General features: G+C 49.0%; 1 protein-coding gene across 1 annotated transcript in view; it reads right to left on the bottom strand.

Annotated features, from left to right (window-relative positions):
- The window catches only part of SEC14L5 (SEC14 like lipid binding 5), a 39,506-nt gene extending 20,632 nt beyond the window's left edge, over window positions 1-18,874 (bottom strand). The window contains exons 1-3 of the mRNA XM_059484367.1: window positions 18,802-18,874; window positions 15,060-15,165; window positions 13,168-13,243 (exon numbers count right to left, since the gene is read on the bottom strand). Of these exons, the coding sequence (XP_059340350.1) occupies window positions 13,168-13,230 (63 nt within the window). The 5' untranslated portion in view covers window positions 13,231-13,243; window positions 15,060-15,165; window positions 18,802-18,874. The remainder of the gene's footprint in view (window positions 1-13,167; window positions 13,244-15,059; window positions 15,166-18,801) is intronic.
- Between the last annotated feature and the right edge of the window lie 3,795 nt (window positions 18,875-22,669).

The following is a 22,669-nucleotide window of genomic DNA, read 5'->3' as shown; positions in this document are numbered from 1 at the left end:
GGCCAGAACAGAGCACGCAGGTTCGAAACCCTGCTCTCCCAGTCCCTCAGCAAGGTCCTGCTTGCTTTGCCACACTTCCCAGAGAACTCTTCCCATGTTCTTCTACCTGTGCTTATCACTCCTCATCACAGCAATAACAAATCCAGTTTAGATAAATCCAAAATTCCCGTGCTAAGTGACTGTTTCCAACAGTTTCCAACACAGACCCCCCTGGCTCCAGCCAAGAGAAGCACTCTCACTGCTTTGAGCAGCTGAATTTGTTAGGATGGGAGTTCATGGATCTGTCAGGCATTCATCTGCTCAGGCACAGTCAACACCTCCTATTTGTGCTTCCACCTGCCCTGTCCCAACCCTCCACACTCCAAACCACCACCCAGGGCTATCCTGAGGCCAAAGCCTGCACCTTGCTGGTCTCTTCTGTTCCAGCACACACAAAATGTATCTCTTCAGGCCACCCATTCTGAGTTACTGGAGTCCTGAGTGCTTGGGCAGTGCATGCTGAGAACACCTCAGAGGCCACTGGGATACCAGAATATTTAGCAACTGGTTTTGGGCACTTTGTCCCATGTCATCCCATACATGTGCCCTCAACACAGCTGCAAGAAGTGTCACTGAAAGCCCTTCCCTGAGAGAATGCTGCCCCAATTAATTCCACAGCAAGGGTGGACAGTTTGATAGGACAATGGGAAAGGGTCTTAAACTAAAAGAGGACACACTTAAATCAGATGTTAGGAAGAAATTGTTCCCTGTGAGGGTGTTGAGGCCCTGGCACAGGGTGCCCAGAGCAGCTGTGGCTGCCCCTGGATCCCTGGCAGTGTCCAAGGCCAGGCTGGACAGGGTTTGGAGCAGCCTGGGACAGCAAAAGATGTCCCTGTCCATGGCAGGGGCGTGGGTGGGACTGGAAGGGCTTTTAAGATCTCTTCCCACCCAAATTATTCTGTGATTCTGCCCTTTCAGGGGTGCAGCTGCGCCAGGAACATTTGAGGGAATTTCCAGACAAACAAGAGCTGTTTTAGTGGGACCAGGACCCTGAACAGCTTCACCTGTAAGTGCCCCCTCACCATGGAGGGACCACAAGAGCCAGTCCAAAACCACCACTGAATGCAGGTGTCTGTGGCTCCCATCTGAGAGTCAAGCACTGGATCTCAACTCCCAGCTGCTTCTTTCTCCACTAACTATGGAGCTGATCCAGCTGGAAACAGGCTCCCTAATAAACTGTCATTAGATCCAGCAAAACTGAGACCAAAACTGAGTGCAAGCACTTTTTCAGTCAGATAAACAACATCTGGAGCAGGAAGAGAGGCCAGGGCAGAGGCACATGGCAGGGCACAGCCTGGTGATATAACTGTGACACGAGCCCAAACACATTGCCTAAATAGGGGGAACACTGCCATATTTGACAAAGAATCCATATCCACATCGATATTAAGTCCTTTGCTAATCTTCTTTGCACAACAGCTCTAAAAATACAGCAGGGAAGATGCCTGAGATCACATGAAGGACAGCTGAAGCCCCACGCTGCAGTCACAGCAAAGCTGTTCCCAGAGCACCCAGACTTCCCATCCCTGCAGACTGAGCTGAGCAGAGAGCAGCCCATTCCTGCACCCAGCAGAATCCTCTTACCAAAATCCTCCTCTTTGCTGCAACAGGGAAACTGAGGGAGCTTAGAAAGACAGAGAAATGCTTTTTTTTTTTTTTTCAAGCCATCACAAAGCTGTTATGTCTCCTCCTCTGTGAGGACCCAGGACATCCCTCTGGCTGTCCTGAGCAGCCAAGACCCCTGCCAGAGACCCTGGCACAGAGCCCAAGACCCCTGTGGCTTTGATTATGACCCGTGGAGCAAGTTACCAACCTTAGATGAAGATCTGCAAGCCATGACAAATTAAGTACAATGACAGTGAATTTATCACAAGGTGAAAAAGTAGATTTTGGGGTTTTTAGAATGGAGATTCAGGGGGGCAAGATGGAGGGATCTGGGCATGTCCAGCCTTTCTCCTTCTTCTTCTTGGCTCCCATCTTCTGCTGTGATGTTGGCACTCACAGATTGGTTTAGAGTAGAAGCTCACTGTGTAACATAGGGGATAGGTATTGGGAAGTAATTGTAAATATTGTATATGTAGTTTTTATTATAAAGATATAACACCACCCCGGGGGCAGGCAGAGTGCCTCTGTCTGACCTGCTGAGCAGACCTCAGCTGGACAAGAGAAAGAATTTCATAGATAAAAAACAATAAACAACCTTGAGACAGAGAAATGAAGAGCTCTGACTCTTTCTTCAAGCGCTGGGCTGGGAAAAGAGACTTTCAAACTTTTCTCGGGGTCACTCTGACAAGCTAATGATCTCGACACCCCTCTGGGATTCTGCAGAGTCCAAGGTGGACAACAGAACATCCCAGAGAAATAAAAGGCAACAGAGTAGTTGGTATTAATTGTTTTAATGCTTTGATTACCTGCACTTGCTCTTTCAGCTCCTTCCTGCAGGAGCTCTGCACTGAGCAGATACAGGAACTAGGATTTGTCTCTCCCTTCTGTGCCTCTCCTTTCCCAGAAGGAACAACAGCAGTGTTGTGCCAGCACTGGGTGTTACAGCTCTGCTGTGGGACTGCACTTCAGACTGACACTGGGGTGACCAAAGTCTCCACCAGAATCAGATATAGATCAAATATATATGTATAATAAAATTAATGCTGCCATGAAGCCACTCCCTCCCTTCCTGTAAACCCCACTGGGATTAACACCTCATACCCAAACCAACCATTCCACCAGAGCTGCTGGCTCAGGACCAGTGTCCTTCCCTAAATCAAGCTGGTTTTCCCCAGATTTCTGACAAAAGAATTGCTGCAAAAATCAGTGATTTTGTTGTAGTGCACTGTAACCAACAGTTCAAAGAGTCATTTAAATCTCTGCAGTCCTGAGACTGAAATTACACATTCAATTTCACAAGAGGGCTGAGTGAAAACAGAGGGACCTGGAATCTGTTTGAACTCATCAAGAGCATTTGCTTAGAACTATAACCAATTATTTTTGGGTGCATCTAAATGTAAAAAAAAAAAAAAAAAAAACAAAACAAACAAACAACAGCATTTAGATTCAATTCATTAGAATGAAAAAAATCAACATAGGAAAAATTAAATGGAAAAAAAAAGTGAAACAATTTCTAGCTGAAAAGTTAAAACATGCAGGAAAGTTCAAGATCTCAAAGGTTCAATAGTGTCAGATTTTCCTTTCCCACTGAAGAGAGCCCAGAGTAGGATAAGGATATTTCCAACTCGTTACAGTGACCTCTGCATCCCAACAAAGACCCCTTAGTGCCACTGAAGCTGACAAATGATTAATTACAAGGAACAATCATTAACAGTGATACAGCTGACTGTCAAATCAGCAGAGTGCTCTGACCAAGCTTTTGCCCTGGGATCTCCTGGGAAATACATCCCAGTGGTTTTATCTGCTGTGGTAAATATCCATCCCAAATGGATTATGCACCAACACTGAAAAGTGAAAATCAGCTTGTGAGAGGAGGAGAGATTGAGGACAGTGCAAGAAGCCATGCTTGGAAGTGTTCTGAACTGCTGGCTAAATACTCAGGAACCAGTACAAACCCCACATCTGAGAGAAGACAGTACTCCAAAGGCCAGCCAGATGTAAACAAGAACAAATTATACAAACCAACAAGTGTCAAACTCCAGAAATGCCATTCTAAAGCCTCACAGCCACAGAGAAAAGAGGAATTTACCCTCTTTTACACCCCCCACTCCACCTGCTCAGCCCCTTCCCCTGCAGAGCAGGGCCCAGTGCAAGCCCTGCACACTCCCAGGTGTCAGAGATCCTGGCAGTGCCAGAGAGCTCCTGCCTCCCCTTCAGGAGCTGTGACACTGCTGTTCCTACAGCAGCCACAGCACATGGCCAGGGCAGGATCTCTCCAACAGCTACTCCTGTTTCTCCTTGGCAGGGTTTGCTAGGAAGTGACCTTGAAATCAATTTACACCACAGGAATGCACAACAACAGGGACGTGGAACCACTGAATTACTGCAGGAAACAAAACCTCAGCAGCCAAACCCCCTGCACACCCCAGGCAGCTCCCTCCAGCCTGCTGGGCCCTGGGTGCTTTCCATGTGATTCCAGGAGCAGCTCCTGTGAGATGGGATCTCCAAGAGCACCAGAGCTGTGAGGGGGAAATTGCTTTGTGTGGGGCACAAAGAAACTTAATTGTGATGATGTAGATAGAATTTATAGTCAGTATTACCTGATGTAGACAGAATTTATTGTCAATATTTCCTGATGTAGACAGAATTTATAGTAAATATTACACGAATATGTGACAAGGAGAAGACTTCATCCTTGTGCTAAAACACTTCAAATTTTCATGACCAGACAGTGTTTAAATCTGTATTAATTAATGAGAATCCTCAAGGTCATGTTACAGCCATGTGCAGGTTGCCAGGAAAAAGGAACTCCTGTGTTCAGAGGAAGGGAAGTGAGGAGGAGGTACAATACCAGGTTTTGAGCTGAAGATGCCCAGAACATCATCCCTTTGAAAAGAGATGATGAGAAGCAAGATGAAGACACCTCATCACTTTTAAGTAGGAAGTGGATGCCTTTGGAGCAGCTTTTGAGCAGCTCTAATGATATATAAATATTCCTCTGCAGATTGAGGCCTTCTAGGAAAAAAAGAACTTCATCCTGCAGTTCCTCCCACTGCTTGGTCTCAGTGCTGAAGGGAACCACAGAGTCTGCACACACCAGACACAATAATCCACGTGCTTTGAACAGATCAGATCCCAGCTTCCCACTAGCCACAAAGTAAGATAAAATATACAAGGAACAATGTGGGAGGGACAAAATGCATATTTAGGGTACAGAAAGGCACTGATTCAGGGAAAAGAGAACTTCATTTCAAGGAGGTGCAGAGTATGCACAGCAAAAGTGTTTGGGGCCCAAGGGAAAATAAAACCCCACTTCTGTTGGCCAGAGGAAAAAGATTTGCCAGCGAGAAGTGCATGGGACAACAGCACCCAGGCCACAAACATTGACCCAGTGTTATCTCAGCCTGGACTAGAGCCAAGAATTTGCCTCATTCCTTCAGATTTTGGTGAAAGAAACAATTCAGGGAGCAGCAGCATCTATTGCAATAGAGGCACAACTGAGGGCCACAGCAGAGCTCCTACAGCCAGGCCCTGCCTGCAGCTGCACAAAGCCCTCCCAGGGAGCACCAACGTGCCTGACCTCCTGTCTGAGGAGGAACAATATCCCATTCAGGCTGTCCTGCTGCAGCCTTCTCTCCTCTGCTGGGAGAGGGAACTCTGTGTGGAGCAGCTGGGGTCACCAACAGCACAAGGCTCTGACCTTTACAAAAAACTGTGGAAGTGACACCTTATCCAGGAACCACTGCTTGTCACAGCCCAGTGTGGAGAGGGAGGAACCAAAATGAGAAGGCAAGGAGGCAGAGATCTGGTGTGACTAACACCTGAAAGAGCAAAACACAGCAGTCAAGTGTCACATCACACATTTACTGCTTGCTGATTCACCCCAAAATCAAACAGGCTGGCTCACAAACTAATGGCTACTCAGAAGGACACTCTGTCATTGCCAGAAGCTTCTGTGAGAATTTATACAAACTGGCCATGATTCAGGGCCAAACTTGGGAAAGTCACTGTGCTCAGCACTTAAACAAGCTCATATTGGTTGAGGTGTAAGAATTAATTATGATTCTAAATTTTACCACCTGTTTTAGTCCCTGCTGAAGAGTTTATAATTTATCTTCTGCATCTACACCTTCAGTAGAGAAGGATCACTACAGGAAGATGAGATAAAGGTGATGGAGCAGAGCTGGAGGTGTCTCCCAGTGCTGTGCCTCTGAACTGGAGCTCCATTCAGAGCTCAGCCATCCCTGCACCAGCCAGATTAAGCTTGAGACACAACCCATCCTTCAAGGAAAGCCTCCATGCTGCAGCTGGAGAAGTGAGTAAACTGTACAGCCCTTGGAATTAGTGCAAACCTTCTGCAGGCACACATGGTCAGCACCATCCTGCCCAGCAAATGGAGTCTAAAAGCTCTCAGACCTCTGCCCTCCCCACACAACACACTGAGGGTGCTGTGCAGATGTTGCCAGCAGCTCTTCCATCCTCCAGCAGCTGGGACAAAGCACTCACCAAACACCTCCTGCTCACCTGAGGGCAAACATCCCACACCACAGTCCCAGGAGAAATGTCAGCTCTTCCCCAGCTACTGCTCACTCTCAACCTGCTCCATGCCAAGGGAGGAGGTGGCAGGGCCTGGGGCTGAGCCCCCAGAGCAGAGCCAGCCCAGCTGGCACCCACAGCATCACCCCCAGCTCCTGCTGCCAAGTGCTGCTCAGCAGCAAGATGAGGGGATATTTTTAGTGTATCTTGACAGCAGAGTTTCAAGCCTTCAAGTCACACTGAAGCATCATGTCTTGAGTCAACACTAGATTATCTCTAAGTGCATAAAATGTTAACCCAGTAGCTTCTGGCAGTCACAGCAAACTCACCTTCCAACATGGCAAAAAGTAGGGATGAGGGAAGCTGCCTTCTTTAAAATACTTGGCACAGCCTGCCAGGCAGAGCATGCACATCCAAGGGGGAATTTCAAGTTTTATATACCCAACAATCTATATATCAATAAAAGCCCATGGCTGCAGGCAGGCCATGCACATCCAAGGAGGAATTCCAAGTTTTATATACCAAACAATCTATACATCAATAAAAATCTATAACATATAACAATCAATAACAAATAAATAAAATACACAAATAAAAAGTAAAGCAGATTCTGCTTTGCAAGGATTTCTTAATTTCTTAACTGCTTAGGTTATTATCAAGGCATTTCATGTCATGTGTGGCATGGGTTGACCACCAAAGAACACTTGTTTTGTGGCATTTTTCCCCCTTGCACATTGATTTTCTCTCCATCTCCAGGGCCCTGCCACTCAGCAATAGCATTTCAAAATTTCTAAAAATTTCAAAATTTCTAAAAGCTGTGCCATTACCTGCATCACAGCAGCTGCAAAGGAGCTCCCAAGCACTGGACACACAGCAAAGCTCCTCCCTGTGTCACCTGCAGCCATCCACAGAGAGGGCAGCAGGATCCTCTCCCCTGGCACTCCTGCACTGAGAGCTCCACTCCAAGCTCCCTGGCTGCTCCCTCTGTGCCTGCACTGCTGCTCCTGAGGATTCCAGCTGCCAGCAGCTGCTCTGCTTCCCTGCAGCAAATGCTCTCCTGGCTCCAGAGCTCACACCTGAAAGCAGAGGCTATGAGCCAGCATCAAATACTTTAGTCAAGATTCTACTTTTCTTTATTTAAAACCAGGCTGTGACAATACCATAACAGTGACAGCAACTTGGAGCCCCAGATGGGGCCATTCCAGCCTGTAACTCCAACCTGGCATTCAGGAGCCCCCCAAAGTGTCCTCTGTGGTGCAGCAGTGCCATGGCACTGTAGGACATGGCACTGTGGGTGACCTGACAGACAGCAGCAGCCTTTGAGGCCTGGCTGGGCTGTGAACACACACATTGAGCTGTCACTCTGGACAAACCCACAGAGCTGATGTGACCCCTGCCAGACATCAGTCTGCTTGTGCATTGTCCAGCTCTCACAGCATTTGTCTGCTCCCAGCACACCCTGAGCTGTTTGGGTGTTAAGCAGCAAAAATGGGCTCAGAGGTTCTGCAGGAACATAATTTCATCAGCCAGTGAAAAATCAAACCCTTTAAGACACCACAGCACTGGGGAAGGAGGAGAGCACACCCAGCACACCAAGATTTAAGCAGTCTCTTTATATATTCAATCTGCTAAAGGCAACAGGAAGAAGTCATTAAATAAAGCTACTTAAAATCAAAAAACTTTAACACAATGCATGTTGATGCTGAAAAGGAAAATAAGTTTGAAAAAGTGGATGGAAAGCAGTTCTGGCTGTCAGAACCTGACCTCCAGCATTGAGAGCTTCTTCTCCTCCAGCTAAGCCTGACAGCCAAAACAGCAAGAAGCTGTTTTCAATTAGCCTGCATCTACAAACCTCCTAACTCTGGTGACAAAAGAATGATGGATGCCTGTGAAATGAGTGATGCAATTGGATTTTAGTTGTCCTGGATGGTGACTCTTGCACATAACCCTGGGCCAGATCCTCAGCTGCTGGAGAGGAGCAAAAGCTTTGCCAGTGAGCAAACAGTGCAGAGCAGGCTGAGGGACAGCAGTGAGGCTCTGCCAAATCCAGTGACAATCACTGGGACTGCTCCTGAGAGTCAGGCACAAGAGAGAGACATCTCACACTGGGACCATGGATGTTGGCTTTCCATGGGTATGACCCTGTGTGCAGCATGAGAGAGTAGAGATGATGGAGAAGGAATATTTCAGCTGCTTACTCCATGAGAAGTAAGTTCTGACTTGAAATAAACTTGCAGCAATTGTAGCCTGAATTAAACTTGTCACTCAGCTTGTTAGAACCGCTGACACTCAATCTACACTGAGCTGAAACAGATCCATCCACTGTTAATTTCCTACTTCATCTTACCTGTGAAATAAAAAACTGCAGAACAACTAAATGTAAAGAACACTGGAGACCTACAAATCTGGAGATGGACTTTGGATGAGGGCACAGAGTGATAGGACAAAGGGGAATGATTTCACCCTGCCACAGGGCAGAGTTAGATGGGGAGAAATTGTTCCCTGTGAGGGTGGGCAGGCCCTGGCACAGGGTGCCCAGAGCAGCTGTGGCTGCCCCTGGATCCCTGGCAGTGCCCAAGGCCAGGCTGGACAGGGCTGAGAGCACTCTGGGATGGTGGAAGGTGTCCCTGCCATGGCAGGGGTTGGGATGGGATGTGCTTTAAGGCCCCTTCAACCCAAACTGTTCTGTGATTAAAACACTGAATCACCACTAAAACCAGAAGAGTCAGGGAGCTGCTTGGAAGTGCAGGTCAGGAGCTGAGATGTTGCAGCTTTCACCTGCAGAGCCAGGCAGGGGCTCCTGAGCTGCCTCAGGTCTGTCAGAGACTCTGAGTGATGCTGGAGATGAGAAACACCCCACACCAGAGAGGCACCCCAGAGGAGCCACCCCAGCCACATTCTCACTGCAGGAGCAGAACTGGCCTGGCTGATGGGCAGCACTCAGGCAGCACAGAAGCACACACCAAGGCTCCCATGTGTGTGTGTGTGTCCAAGAGCTCAGGCTCCCAGCTGCACAGATATGTGTCAGCACATGCCCTGGGCAGCACCAAGAAATGAGGTCAAGCAGAAAGCAGCACTGACTCACATCAGGCACATGTGGGGCTCCACAGCAGTTCTGTCTCAAGCACAAAACACAACTGCACAGGCAACGGGAGCCGATGCTCCTGCAAACCTCCCAGTGCCTGATCTTTGCTCTTTTTCCCCAAATCATGACTTATTTTTATAGAGTAGTGCAGAAAGATCTCTCTCTTGCAGCAGAAACCATAACTGCTCTTAGCAGTGAGAGCTGAACACGAAGTGCACTGTGGCAAGAGGAGCAAATCATTGACAAGTGCTGCCAGAGATTTCTCATCTGCACCACTAATGCAGCAACTGAAATTATCCATCACATACACAAGGCCCTGTGAGGTCTCTGGGGGGTTATTCCCAACCTGTACCTTTAGGGACCTGACCCTATAAATTCCCAAAAGGGTGTGAAAATGGTCAATGTCAACCTTGAGTGTGAAGGGCTGAGGCACTACTAAAAAGAACAGGAGAACAACTCCCTACCACGTTCAAAGCTGAAACCCTCCAGCCCCAGCCATCTCATCTAACCTAATAATTCACTGCAAATAACATTAAATATGCAATATCTCTCTCTCTTGGCTGTTTCCTGCATGTTGGACTCGCTCACCCAAACCAAATTCTCCTCCCCAGTACATCACAGAAGGCTCACAAATATTTGCATCACTTATATGTGGCAGAGGTACCTCTCCTTCTGGATTTTTCATTCATTATAACATTTAAAAAAATCCCTTTTAGCTTTCCAGTTACAACAGAAAGAAAATGAAAAGTAAGTTTATACTTGGGAATTTTCTTGGCTGTAAGATAAAATTAGAAGACATGCAATGTCAAATCTACTGATCTAATTGAAGGGAAGACAAGATGAGGCCCAGAGAGGCATGGACAATCCATTGGAGGAACAGCTCCATTTAAAACAGGACACAGACAAAAAAAGATAAAATAGAAAGGAAAAACATGACAAGATAACAAAGCCTAACAGAAGTCAAGGTTCTTTTCAAGTATAAGGTATAAAGGTGCCAGGCACTGAATATGTGTTTGAAGAGCATAATACTTTTGATCCATTAATGTGAATCCAAGTTAGGAACAAAGCAGGTGGAAATGACTACAGTGACCTTGGACAGGTGTGGAAAAAACACCCTTTGCTAAAATCTGTTTTAGAAAGAAGGACAAGAAAAAAGAAAAGCATTCAGAACTCCCAAATGACAAGAAAAGACTTGTTAAGCTGATTCCCTTTTATTTCCTCAGATGCACAGGACTGGCAAAGAGAGCAAGGAGGGGAATGTTCTTCCAAGGACTTGGAATACACGTCAAATCTCCTGCCTGCAAATGCTCCAACCCAAGCTGCAGGAGCATTAGCAAAGGGCAGAGTGCAAATCCAGAGACAATTACCCTGACACAGTAACAAAGGTATCACAGGAAAAGCCCCAGCTCATCCCTGAGCACAGCCTCAGCACACACATGGCCTCAAGGAGAACTCCTGTTCCTGGGGATGGGCTCCACAAAGGGCCTGGGGTGTGTGTGAGCCCAGAAACAAGGAATTGTTTGCCAAATTTGGCTGTGACAACCCTATTTCTCAAACTCTAAGTGAGCAAAGCACACCCACACCTTTCCAGGGTCCAAACACTGGAGGTTCTGAGGGAAAAATACTTTTCCCAACTTATTTCCTGTGTTCTGTTCAGGCTGTGCTGTGAGGGATGACCCTTCCCAGTGAGGAATTAAGCACAAGTGTATCAGGCTGAAGGGTGCCCAGAGATCTGTAAAACATGGGGGTGTCTTGAGGTCACCCTGCAACCTCTGCTTCCCTACCACAGCCTGAGATCTCGGCACTCCAAAGGTTCCCACACAGCATCTGAGGGGAAAAGATGAAAGCAGCTGAATCTCAGTGCTGAGGAAGCTGCTGTCAGATTTATGGTGAAGGAGATTAACAGCAATGCCACGTGCTGAGGAGCAAAACAGCTTCACTGCACACCCACTCTTCCCTGCAAAACTTCCAGCAACTGACAGCTTGTACCTGACAGCTCCGTGAGATCCGAGCTGCCTCCACACAAACGGTGGCACTGAACGGTGGCACTGAACGGTGGCACCCAGCCCTGCCTGCACCGACCACCACAAGGCTGAAATGCTGCTTGACAACAGCAGATCCTGCCGGGAACACAGGATTTTCACAGGACTCTGTGGGGGGAGCTAAGGGGTCTGTATTGTGCTCCCTACTCCACAGCACAGTCTGCTGGGTGAGCCTGGAAAAGGAATTTGTTCATAAGAAAGAGGACTAATAACTTTGTTAAGATTTGCTGAACAATAAAGGATGACATTTAGAACCCCAGCCCTCAATTCCCAGGGAATTTTAAGTTCTATTATGCTGAAAAACTGAAAGCAAATAAACTTAAACCACTGCAGAATTAAGCCTAGCAGCCCCTGGCCTTTAGGCCTGTGCTAAAAAGCTTACAAAGGATTTGTCTCAAGGCAGCCCTCCTCAATTAGCAGCCAATCGACCGAGGAGCATCTGGTGGTAGCTTTATCCTGGTAATAGACACAACAGGAATGTGGAGAGGTGTGCACGGAGCAAAGGCTCCCAGGATCTTCATCACAGCCACTGGTGTCTTATTCTCACACAGGATGCACTGAGAGAGCAAAGAGCACAGTCAGAAAGCTCCACTGCCACAAACATCAGCCCCAAACTGGTCAGGGCAATTCTGTGGCACTTTACTGGTTTAGCTGTGAACAGACATGGCCAGTCTGGGGAAGACTGGGTGAAAAAGGGGTGGATTTGGGAGGGAGCTCAACTGTCAGCAAAAGCAGTGTTCATCTGGATGATCAGAGAGCAAAGTGAGCAGCAACCACTCTCAGCTGCTGCTGCCTTTGGGGTCCCCTGTTCACAATGAGGAACAAACTGATGCCCCCAGTTTTAACTGTTGAAATAAAAGGTTGAGGCTGTTTCAGATAAAACAAATCTTAAGGCGTGAATTTTTCAGAAATCTTGAAGAGGTCACATTGTCAAGAGGAGCTCAAGAGAGGCTCTCCCTTCCATTCATGGGAATCACATCAGCTGTCTGCAAGAGCTGCAGCTTCCCACCTTCATTCTGGGCTCCCATAAACTAAAGGAACTGGGAACAGGCCATGGAGGAAGCAGCAGGCTGGAAGTGGCAAACACCAAGCCTGGGGATCCCTTCAGCTGAAATGCCCAGCAGATTACAAAACAAAACTTTGCAAGATTTCATAAGCAAGCTCCTCTAACAACACCCAAATGCTGCCCTTGAAATGCAACAGCAAACCTTTGAGGAGGGTATTTGACTCACACCTGATTGTGACAAAGTCCAGAATATTGAAAAGAAACTCTGCCTAAAGCAGCTCCCATGGTCAACATCAGCCTTCTGCATTACCAGTGGATGAACCCCAAAGACAGCCCTCAAGCCCCTTGTGGAAATCACAAGATTTGGAGAGAGGTCTCTGGATAGCTCAATCACAGAGTGGATGGGGAAGAACAATACAGGAGATTTTCCCAAAGATTTCCAGCCTTTAACCAAATCAAAAAGCTCAGTATTACTCAGAATCCAGTTGTAGATACATCCATACTACAGTGCTGATTGGGATCACAGCTGGACAGATTTTGAACTGAGTGGCAAAGGAGGTGTCTGGCCACAAACTGACCCTGCCTAACAATGTCAATTAGTTTTCCCTTCCTTGTCAAAGAATAATTACATAAGGTTGGATTTTCTTGTTTGGTTTTGTTTTCCCCTTCTAACAACTAAGCTGCCATTCTTAACACTGAGATACCAATCCTTATTTTTCCTGGAAAACTGGAGGAGGGGAGCTGAGGCTCTGTCCCTGCAGCAGGACTGTCACAGACATGCAGCCAAGCCCAGAGTCCCCCACCTCCCCTGGCCCTCAGCAGCTGGAGCAGGGAAGGTGCTCAGTGTTACTCACTGCCATGACGAGCTCAAAAGGGTATTTGTAGACTCGAACTGGGGACTGGTATTTCTGCACCATTTTTACCACACACCTGTAACAGAGAGAAATTGGAACATTTTAGATCCCCCACATCAAGCAGTGCAATACATTCTAGGTGATTTCTACAGACCTTACTAGAAAGAAGCCCTTTCTTACAAATAGAAAGGAGATTTATTAGGTAGAATATCTTGCCTAGTAAGTGGCAGAGACAGAGGCAGGTCTCTGCAGTCCCAGTCCAGAGCAGTGCCCAGCATCCTGTGCTGCTTGCCAGCACTATTGCAATAAATTCAACTTGGAGCTCCAACAAAACTCACAATAATTAAAGCACAGTACAGAGATGTAAAGCCAGAATGAAATGTATTTTGGAGAAGGAGCCTGTCTTAGGAGCCTTACAGAGCCTACACAGCAATTCTTCCCCCTATCCCCCTTCCCTAAATTATACTTGTAATGATTAGGGCAAAATCTTCCTCACTGAAAGCTTCCACAGCTTCCCATACCATGTGTTTTAAATGCTTTTGTGCACAAAGTAGGACTCAGTTGTTTTAGCTCACTGAAAGGAAGGAAAAGGAAGCAGCATGCTGAAAGAACATGCCTGATGCTAAGCTGGCAATCACATCCCACCGCCTGGATGCCCACTGTTCCAGCTGAACTGAGGCAAGAACTGCAGGGAGCAGGAACAATCCTGTCCTCAGCATTTCCCTGCTCCCAGCCACCTCTCACTGTCCTCATCAGGATTCCTCCCTCAGACTCTCCTGCCTGGGTTTTAACCCTCAAACATGCACCAGTAACCAGAATCTCAAGGGAAGTGCACAAATCATTATAAAAAGCATTATTAGGCTGCTTTCTGCAATTCCTTTAGGAATTCCTTTGTACTGCTCCTGCCAATGCCATCCATGAGCATCAGGACACAAAAGGCTGGATGGATGGCTGGTTGGAGGCACTGTGCTCATTCCACCCCACTCAAATTCCACTGCTGAGCAGACACAGCCCTGGGCAGCGTGACACAGTGTAGTGCTGAACTCAGAGCACTCACACAACTTATCCCTGACATTTTCAGCCCAAAACCCGAGGTGAAACATGAATAGGCAATAGATTCTCCCTCAAAAATTGCTGCAAGATGCCATCACACTGTAAAATCTATGCAAGGATGAGGGGGAAAAGGACTTGAAGAGTTTGAGTACCTGAGAATGGGGGATTTTTGGAGAAATAGAGCCCGGTGATCAGACAGTTCCTCTGCAGAGGATCACATTACCCAAGCAGCAAAGGTCAGGACTTGGTGGGTCTCTGTCTCACTGGGGCTAAAAGCCAGTCCATGCCAAGCCAGTCAGTGCAGAGAGAAACTCCCAGCAGAGCATCCAACCCAGCAGCAGGACAAGCACATCCCAGGGAGCCCTGGCTGCTATCAGGTGTCAGACACCCGAGCCAAGAGGCACAGGACAGGGCACCTTGGAACATGACCTGTAACACGATTAGGCTGGGCAGGGACCCTCCTGTGAGTGCAAACAGAGCAGGAGAAGCCTCCTCAAGCACATTTAGCTGGGATCTTGCTTATTCTGATCTCACCTCCTGCACCAGGAATTCCTGCACCTTGGCAGGAGAAGGTCAGAGACCTCCACAGCAGGAAGGCTCAAGACAGATCAGTCTAGAATCACCCACAGAGGCACCAGCCATAGAGCAGTGGGATGGCACAACCTGGACAGAGCCACTGCTCCTGGCAGCTGCTGGACTCAACTGCCACAGGTTTATTGTCCCTGTGCTCCTCCAGCTGAGGGGAGGCTGGAGAAAAGAGCCAGTGACTATTACACCCACGGGAAGCTGTGGAAGAATGACAGATGATAACTCACACCTGCCCTAGAAATCTTTCCTACCTCGGGAGAGTGCAGTGGCAGCAGACCTTCTATGCCCTTTCCTCCAAACAGAGCTGTGAGATGGTCATTGTGCTTCTCAAAGCAACAGGGATTCTTGCTGCAAGTCCTGGAAAAAAAGAAAAAAACCATCAGAAAAGGCAGTGAAAGGTGGCTGCTTGGCACACCCAGCTGAAGATGATGATTAGCACTGATGAGGACAAAGAGTCCCAGGTGTTACCATTGGGCATCTGAGCCATATTAGCTCAAGAGTGCATCTTCCCAGGGCTTTAGCACCAAAGACAGATGTGGTTTTAAATTCATCTCGTGTTCGACTCAAATTATAAACAGGTATGGTCAACCACCAGAAAGAAACCACCCAACCCAGAGAGTTTGTCTGCTCCTCAAACATCCTCCCAGCTCTACAGTGGCCCAGGCTCCCTGCTCAACTTCCTATTTGCATCTGGCTAAAAAAAACATTGATGGAAGACAACTCAGGTGAAGAGCAGTGACCCACTGAACTGCAGCATGACCACTTGGAAAGCCCAATCCACAGGTGGAGGCACACCTGGAGCATCCATGGGGAAACGCCAGGAAAGAGGCTCAATACCAGCTGGCCAAGCCCAGAGTAGTTGATAAAATCTCAGAGGTTGGAGTCATCAATGCATTGAAGCAACAAATCTGGCTACCAACAATCATCCCAATAATAGCAACCCTAACCATCCCAAGTAGGTTTTAAAAGTATTTCAATTCTTGCACAGCTGCACGCAGCAAACAGCAGCAGCCACCACATTTCCCAAAGCACCCTGTGACAACACACTGTGCCAACAGCACTGAGCCCTGGGAGCCTCAGCCCCCTGGGCACCCCTTTTGCTCCAGCCCACACAGCAACTCCTCTGTGAACCAGAGAGAGCTCATTACACGCTTGAGATGCACCAGCAGGTGCTCCAGGGAAGGAGGTGGGAGGAGGAGGGATATGGACCCCTGATGGCACCTGCTGTAACTCCAGAGAAATGGATTCTGAAGAAGCAGTGGTGCAGCCCCACTGTGCAAAGCTCCCCCAGCACAGGAGCCAGGCAGGAACTCACATCACTGCACACAGCAAAGGGACAGGCAGTGACAGTGACTGGGTGTTCCCTTCTCATCCAGAATCACCCACTGCACACCTGAGGGGTTTTCCATATGCTTGACTTCTATTCTGCTATTTGTAGGAGCAGCTTACTCAACAGAATGCAGCCAGATGGTTGGAAATCAGAAATGAGTGTATGGATGAAATACACAGAAATCCCTGAATCAAACCCCCTGCTCCTCATCAAGGCACAGAACTCACCCAGCTCCTTCCACACTGGGGCTGCCTGCTGGATGTGGAACTGGCAGCAAGTGACTTTATTAACTTCTCCCACCTGTGGTGGCTGCTTTTCATCTTGAAGAGAACTGAGCAGGTTTTCTTGTTTTGTTTTTGACAAAGAACTGCTGAAAATAGCAGGATTCTTGACTTCCTGAAGTACCACTGCACCACGTGAAAGCCAGCTGTGGCACCCAGCTAAGCTGATATTTCCAGTTAGAAAAGGGGAATCCACAGGGCTGCATTCTTTCTAGAGAAAGGTGGAGTGAAAGGTGTGTGACATTTCCTCTGCCTGGGGCCCCTTTCACTGAGGGAGATATTGCAATTGATGCTTTACACACAGAATGACAACACAGCACCAAGCTGTGGGATATTTATTAGAGCTTTTTCACCTAAGAACTTAAGAACAAGTCTCTTGAAGCTTGATATAAGGAAGGCTCAAGGCAGAATGGTGCCAGAATAAATCTTTACCAGTTTTTAGAAGGAGACATCTGCTCAGGCAGGGCTTAGTCTTGCCCCTGAGACACACCTCAGGAGCAGGTGAGGCAGCATGGGAGGTACAGATCACTGTGCTGAGGTGGAGCCTGGGCACTGCTCCTGCACCTGGCAGAGGTACCTGGAGTCCTGGTGTGCATCAAAACCAAAGACAAGCAACACAAACACCCAAACAACAACATTTATACACTCCTGACCACACAATAGGGAACAGTCTTTTTGGCTGAGGGGAAGAAGGAAACGGAACAGTGTCAGCACTCTGCTCTCAGAGCTGTTTCGCTTCCATGTGTGCATCACAACAAGCTCCATGCCCAATATTTCCACACATCCATCTCGTAAGGTAATTTTCTCACCAAAGAATCACCATGGAACTTTTATGCACAGCAATACATTAACTCTGTGATATTTGCCAGCCTGCAGCAGGAGATAAGCACTCCTGAAGTAAACCCCTCATTCTTCACCTTACTACTCCACAGGAAGTCATAGCACATCAACTTATCCATCCAGTGTAGGAAATAGTTCAATTCTCAAACACAATTTAAAAGTAGGAGACACAGAATCCTGGAATGGTCTGGGTTGGAAGGGACCTTAAAGCCTGTCCTGTTTTCTCTCCTCACTGGACAAGGACACGTCCCAGACTGCTCCAAGCCCCATCCTACCTGGCCTTGAACATTTCTAGGGATGGGGCAGCCACAGCTCCTCTGGGTAATCTGTGCAAGGGCTTCATCACCCTCCATCCCTTGTCCCCAGTCCCTCTGCAGCTCTCCTGGAGCCCCTTTAGGCCCTGGCAGGGGCTCTGAGGTGTCCCTGGAGCTTCTCCTCTCCAGGTGAGCACCCCCAGCTCTGCCAGCCTGGCCTCAGAGCAGAGGGGCTCCAGCCCTTGGGGCATCTCCATGGGCTCCTATGGACCCACTTCTCCAAGTTCACATCCTTCTTTGCCAAGGACCCCATGCTTCAGTATAACACATAAATCAAGAGCAGAGCCAGGCAGAAGCTCACTTGACAGTACAACAAACTGTTTCAGCGTGCCTTGAGTTAAATCTGCAGCTGTATTTTCCTTTAACAGAGGCTGGCTGTCATCAGCCCCACCAGACAAGCGGTGCCATCCACACAAGCACCTTCTCACCCTCTACAGACCAGTTTTACTGCTTGGAGGAGTTTAGCCAAGTGACCCTGAGAACATACTTGGTTCACCTTGAAGCTGACTTGAAAACATGGAATCACAGAATGGTTTGGAAGGGACCTTAAATCCCATCTCGTTATAGCCCCACCAGCCCAGGCTGCTCCAAACCCCATCCAGCCTGGCCTTGGGCACTTCCAGAGATGGGGCAGCAACAGCTTCTCTGGGCAACCTGTTAAATCCATCAATGCACTCAACAGCCATTGATCAGGGTCACCCTTTGAGTTTATAAACACTTCAGGGCGAGTTTCAGGGTGGATCTGTTAACCCCGAGCCCGGGCAGCTCGGCTGGTGCCGGGGTGCCGCTCTCAGCCCCCGCCAGGCTCGGCCGCGCCCGCCGCGCTGCCCCCGGCATCACCGACCCGACAGCTCCAGAACCGCTGCATTTTGTCCTTAGACCCCAAGGGATCCCCCGCCACCCCGGTCTTCACCGGCTCCTTCCCCGATCCCACAGGATTATGGCTAAAATTTCCCTCTCGACTTCCCGTGTCCGAAGGAGACCGGCTCCCGGCGCCCTCACACTCACCCAACCGCCCCCGCTCCGCCGCCTCACGACGCGCCCAGCCAGACACGCGAGGCAGGAAAAGCCTCACACCCACCCCCTCCCTCCCCTCCCTCACACGGCGGCGCCGAGAGACCCCCGGAGAGCGCTGCCCACCGCGGCCGCCTCCCGTACCCCACACCCAGATTCCCGAGCCCATATCCCATAGCGCGGCTCCCCTCCCGCCCGTCCCGCTCCCCCTCACCGCGGGCGCGGCGCAGCCCGGCCGGACCCATCCCGCTCTCGGCGGCTCCCGCGGCTGCGGCGGCCCCGCCCCCTGCCGGCCCCGCCCCCGCAGGGCGCTGTCCATTGTGCTGCGGGGGCGCGGGCAGGCCCCGCCCCCCGCACGTGCGGCCCCCCCCGCGCCCCCCGCCGCCATCTCGCTGAGGGGCGGGCGGGTCCCGGTCCCGCCGTGAGGGGACGGCGCTGCCCCGTGTCCCACCGAACCCTGCCTTCCCCCTTGGCCTGTCATTCCAGCCCCTGTCCCAAGTCCCTCTCCAGATCTCCTGGAGCCCCTTTAGGCGCTGGAAAGGGCTCTGAAGTCTGAGTCTCCAGCTCTCTCAGGCTGTCCCCACAGCAGAGCTGCTCCATCCCTCTGATCACCTTGCTGCCTCCTCTGGACTCGCTCCGGCAGCTCCATGTCCTTCTTGTGCTGAGGGCTCCAGCCCCGGGCACGTCTCTCGTGGGCAGAAAAGGAGAATTAGGAGGGCTGTGTGTGGAGATGGGCTCACCCCACCCCACAGAGGGGTCACAGCAACAACCCTGCCTGAGCTCCAGACGTGCTGGGACAACGCTCTGGGACACAGGGTGGGATTGATGGAGTGTCCTGTGCAGGGCTGTGCTGGACTGGATGATGCTGATGGGATCCTTTCAGTTCAGGATATTCCATGTTTCTGTGATATTCCATGTTTCTGTGATTCTCCCCCAGCCAGCACCTGCCCCTGAGGAGGAGGAACTTTCTTGGGTCAGGGGCAGGAGGAGGCAGAGCCACAGCTCCCAAACACAATCTAATCCTGTTTATCCCAGGGTAGGTCAGAGCAAAGGGACCTGCTCACCTTAGCTCTCTACTCTGTCACTGCACTGTATTGTTTAATTTATTACATGATTTATCACACACCTGTGAATCCACTTCTTGAGCAAATATTCCCCAAACTGTACTCTGGGATGAGGTACCAGGGAGTCACCCAGACAAGTGAGACTGAGGAGGATCCTGGGAGGCATCCTCACCCCTCAGCTTCCCCTCTCCCACCAGCTCTGAAAGCCTGAGCAGTGTTTGCTGAATCCTTTGCAGTTCAGGGTGAGTGGCCCCTGTTTGTCAGGACATGTGCTGGGCAGTTGTCACCATGCAGTGACAGTCCTTGGGGCCGTGGCTCTGTGCAGGAAATGATGCCAACACTGCCCAACTTTGGGGTGTCAAAGAGTGCCTGAGCAGCTGGTCCTGGGGCAGGAGAGGTGTGTGGCACCACGAGTGGGTGTGGGACACTGGCTGGGGAATGTTTTGCACCTTAAGAGCCTCCTTTCAGGTTCTCCCTAAGGACCAGCTGCCCCTTTGCCTGCTGGTATTGAAGTAACATCACATTTACTGCTGCTTTGTCTTTTCCTGCCTCCTTATCACTTCCAGCTGCAGAGTGTCCCCTTATCTGGGCAGGCATTTCAGGAAGCTGCAGTGCTATTTCTGATCAGCAATATTTCCTGAAATGTTCTGCTATCTCAGACTGGGGAAACCAACCTGACACTGCTCAAAAACAACCATTGACCATCAAATGTCAGAGCTCCCAGGGCTGCAGCCTGTGGAGCCAGAGCACTTTTCCTAAAGACCTTTGCAGCACAACTTGGCATCAATAACCACAAAGTTACTCAAGGCCTGCAACATCTACTTCATAAATATATATTAAAAATAAAAAATTTGTATTTATTTATAAATAAATATTCTGAATTTCCCATCACAAAGCAACTTTCTTTTTTAAAGAAGTGGTATGTCTCTCCTGTTCCTCATTTACTGCTATATTTCCTCAGAGAAAACAGAAGAAAAAATAAAGACCTATTTCCATCTTCTTCTGCAGAATTTACACCAGCCTGTAACTGCTTTGTGCCCTAATTGTGGTTGTTTCCCTTTTGTTCAGGCCATAAAAGCTGGATGAGATTTTGGTGGGTCCCAATCCATCTTTTTCTCTGCTGTGCAGCCCTGACTATAATTCCTATTTTCCAACACTTTTTTTTCCTGCTGCCAGCAGGTCACCTTGGCATTTTCCAGTGGCAGTGGGCTGCCTTTTCCCCTGACACATGGCCAGCTCTCCAGGGCATTCCCAAGGGCCCTGACTGCCCTCCCACCTACCAGGACTGGGTGTTTGCCTCAAGGGCTGGCTCTGACCCTCAGCTTTTTCTCATGGCAGCTCCTCAATAAGAAGTTCTGACCCTCAGCAGCCCAGCCCAGGAACTCCTGCAGTTAGAAAGGAGAATGTCTTCCAGGAAGGACATCTGGTCTGGAGATATCATTCAGCCTCCACTTCCCCCTTTACAAGGGCATTTCACCCCAAATTCTGCTTTTGTCTCAACTTCTCTGCCTCATCTGGTGGCATAAATTAAAAAATTCAACAGCAATTCAAACGCATTGGCACATCACATGCAGGAAAAAGTTTGTAGGGATTGTTCATTTTCCGAGGTGTGGAGGTGGCAGAGGTGAGCTCCAGCCCAGGGCAGTGTTATATTGTATTGTTATTATATTGTTATTCCTATTTACCTTATTAGGGAAGCAGCTGAAAGAACTTGCAAAGGAGGTTTGTGGCAAAGCTGCAGTCAGCAAGGCCAGGAAATTCAGTGGTTTGTGATGGAGGTGCTGGGGTAACTCAGCCCTGAGCAGGAGGAGGATCCCTGAGGGAAAGGAAAAGGAAAAGGCAAAGGCAGCTTCACACCTCCAGCCCAGCCCTTCCTGCAGTGCCACTCTGGGGAGCTGCTGTCCAACAGCCCTTAGAAAATCAGCACTGCTTAAACATTAAAGGCTTGCTTTAAAAATTCAGCAGTAAAGCTCACCTGCCTTTTAGAGCCCATTTAAGCAGCGTGGAGGTGAATTGCACTCTCTAAACGTGGGCTGCAGTCCAGGTGTCACAGGGGAGCTGGGAGGAAGAAGAGGCTCCCGACACACCTCCAGCACTGGGATAGACACAGAAGCTCCTCCCTTGCACTATTCTGGACTGGAGCTCACCTCTGCACCTGCACACCTCGGTAAAAACACCTTTTAACACTTCATCTCACTCTGCTTCACCAGAGCTGAGCAAAAGCTGCATCTGCTGTTCTGAGAGCCAGGAAAAGTTGAAATATTGATGTTTTCTTGACTGAAAGCAGACCTGCAGTACCCAACCCCACAGCACTCACTGACCCCCTCCTGCCAGGACATTGCCCTGTCACAGACATCTTTTATGAAAAATCCTTTCCTTAGGATTTTTCCTCCTGAGAAGCTGAGAGGCCTCAGGAACAAAATGTAAACAATGATTATCTGCTGCTGTGGAATGCAACAGGTGCATCTGTGATTGGTCTCATGTGGTTGTTTCTGATTAATGGCCAATCACAGTCAGCTGGCTCAGACTCTCTGTCCAAGACAGAAGCCTTTGTTATAATTCCTTCTTTTTCTATTCTTAGCCAGCCTTCTGATGAAATCCTTTCTTCTATTCATTTAGTATAGTTTTAATATAATACATAAAATAATAAATCAAGCCTTCTGAAACATGGAGTCAGATCCTCATCTCCTCCCTCATCCTCAGACCCCTGTGAACACGGTCACAACAGCCCCACACCCCGTGGATCCCTTTGGCCTTTGCCTTGCCCGTGCCCCTCTCAGTCCTGTTTGTTTTTGGTGCAAACCTGAGATGAAATGTGCTGCCCAAGGTCACCCAGCAAGGTGGCAGAGATGAAACTGGAGAGCAGCAGGCTGAGATTGGGTTCCTTTCCCCGTGGGACTGCAGATGAACATTGTGCTAATGGCTCTGCTACATTCACCTTCCCAGACAATGCCAGGGCTCCCTGCCCTGCCTGCCCTGCTTCTGCAGCTTTTGAAATGGATGCTCCAATCTTGGTTT

This window comes from Ammospiza nelsoni, chromosome 17 (genome assembly GCF_027579445.1).
Source record: "Ammospiza nelsoni isolate bAmmNel1 chromosome 17, bAmmNel1.pri, whole genome shotgun sequence".
Taxonomy (NCBI): Eukaryota; Metazoa; Chordata; class Aves; order Passeriformes; family Passerellidae; genus Ammospiza; species Ammospiza nelsoni.
The sequence above is the reverse complement of the archived record's forward strand: the minus strand, read 5'-3'. Positions and strand labels throughout refer to the sequence as shown.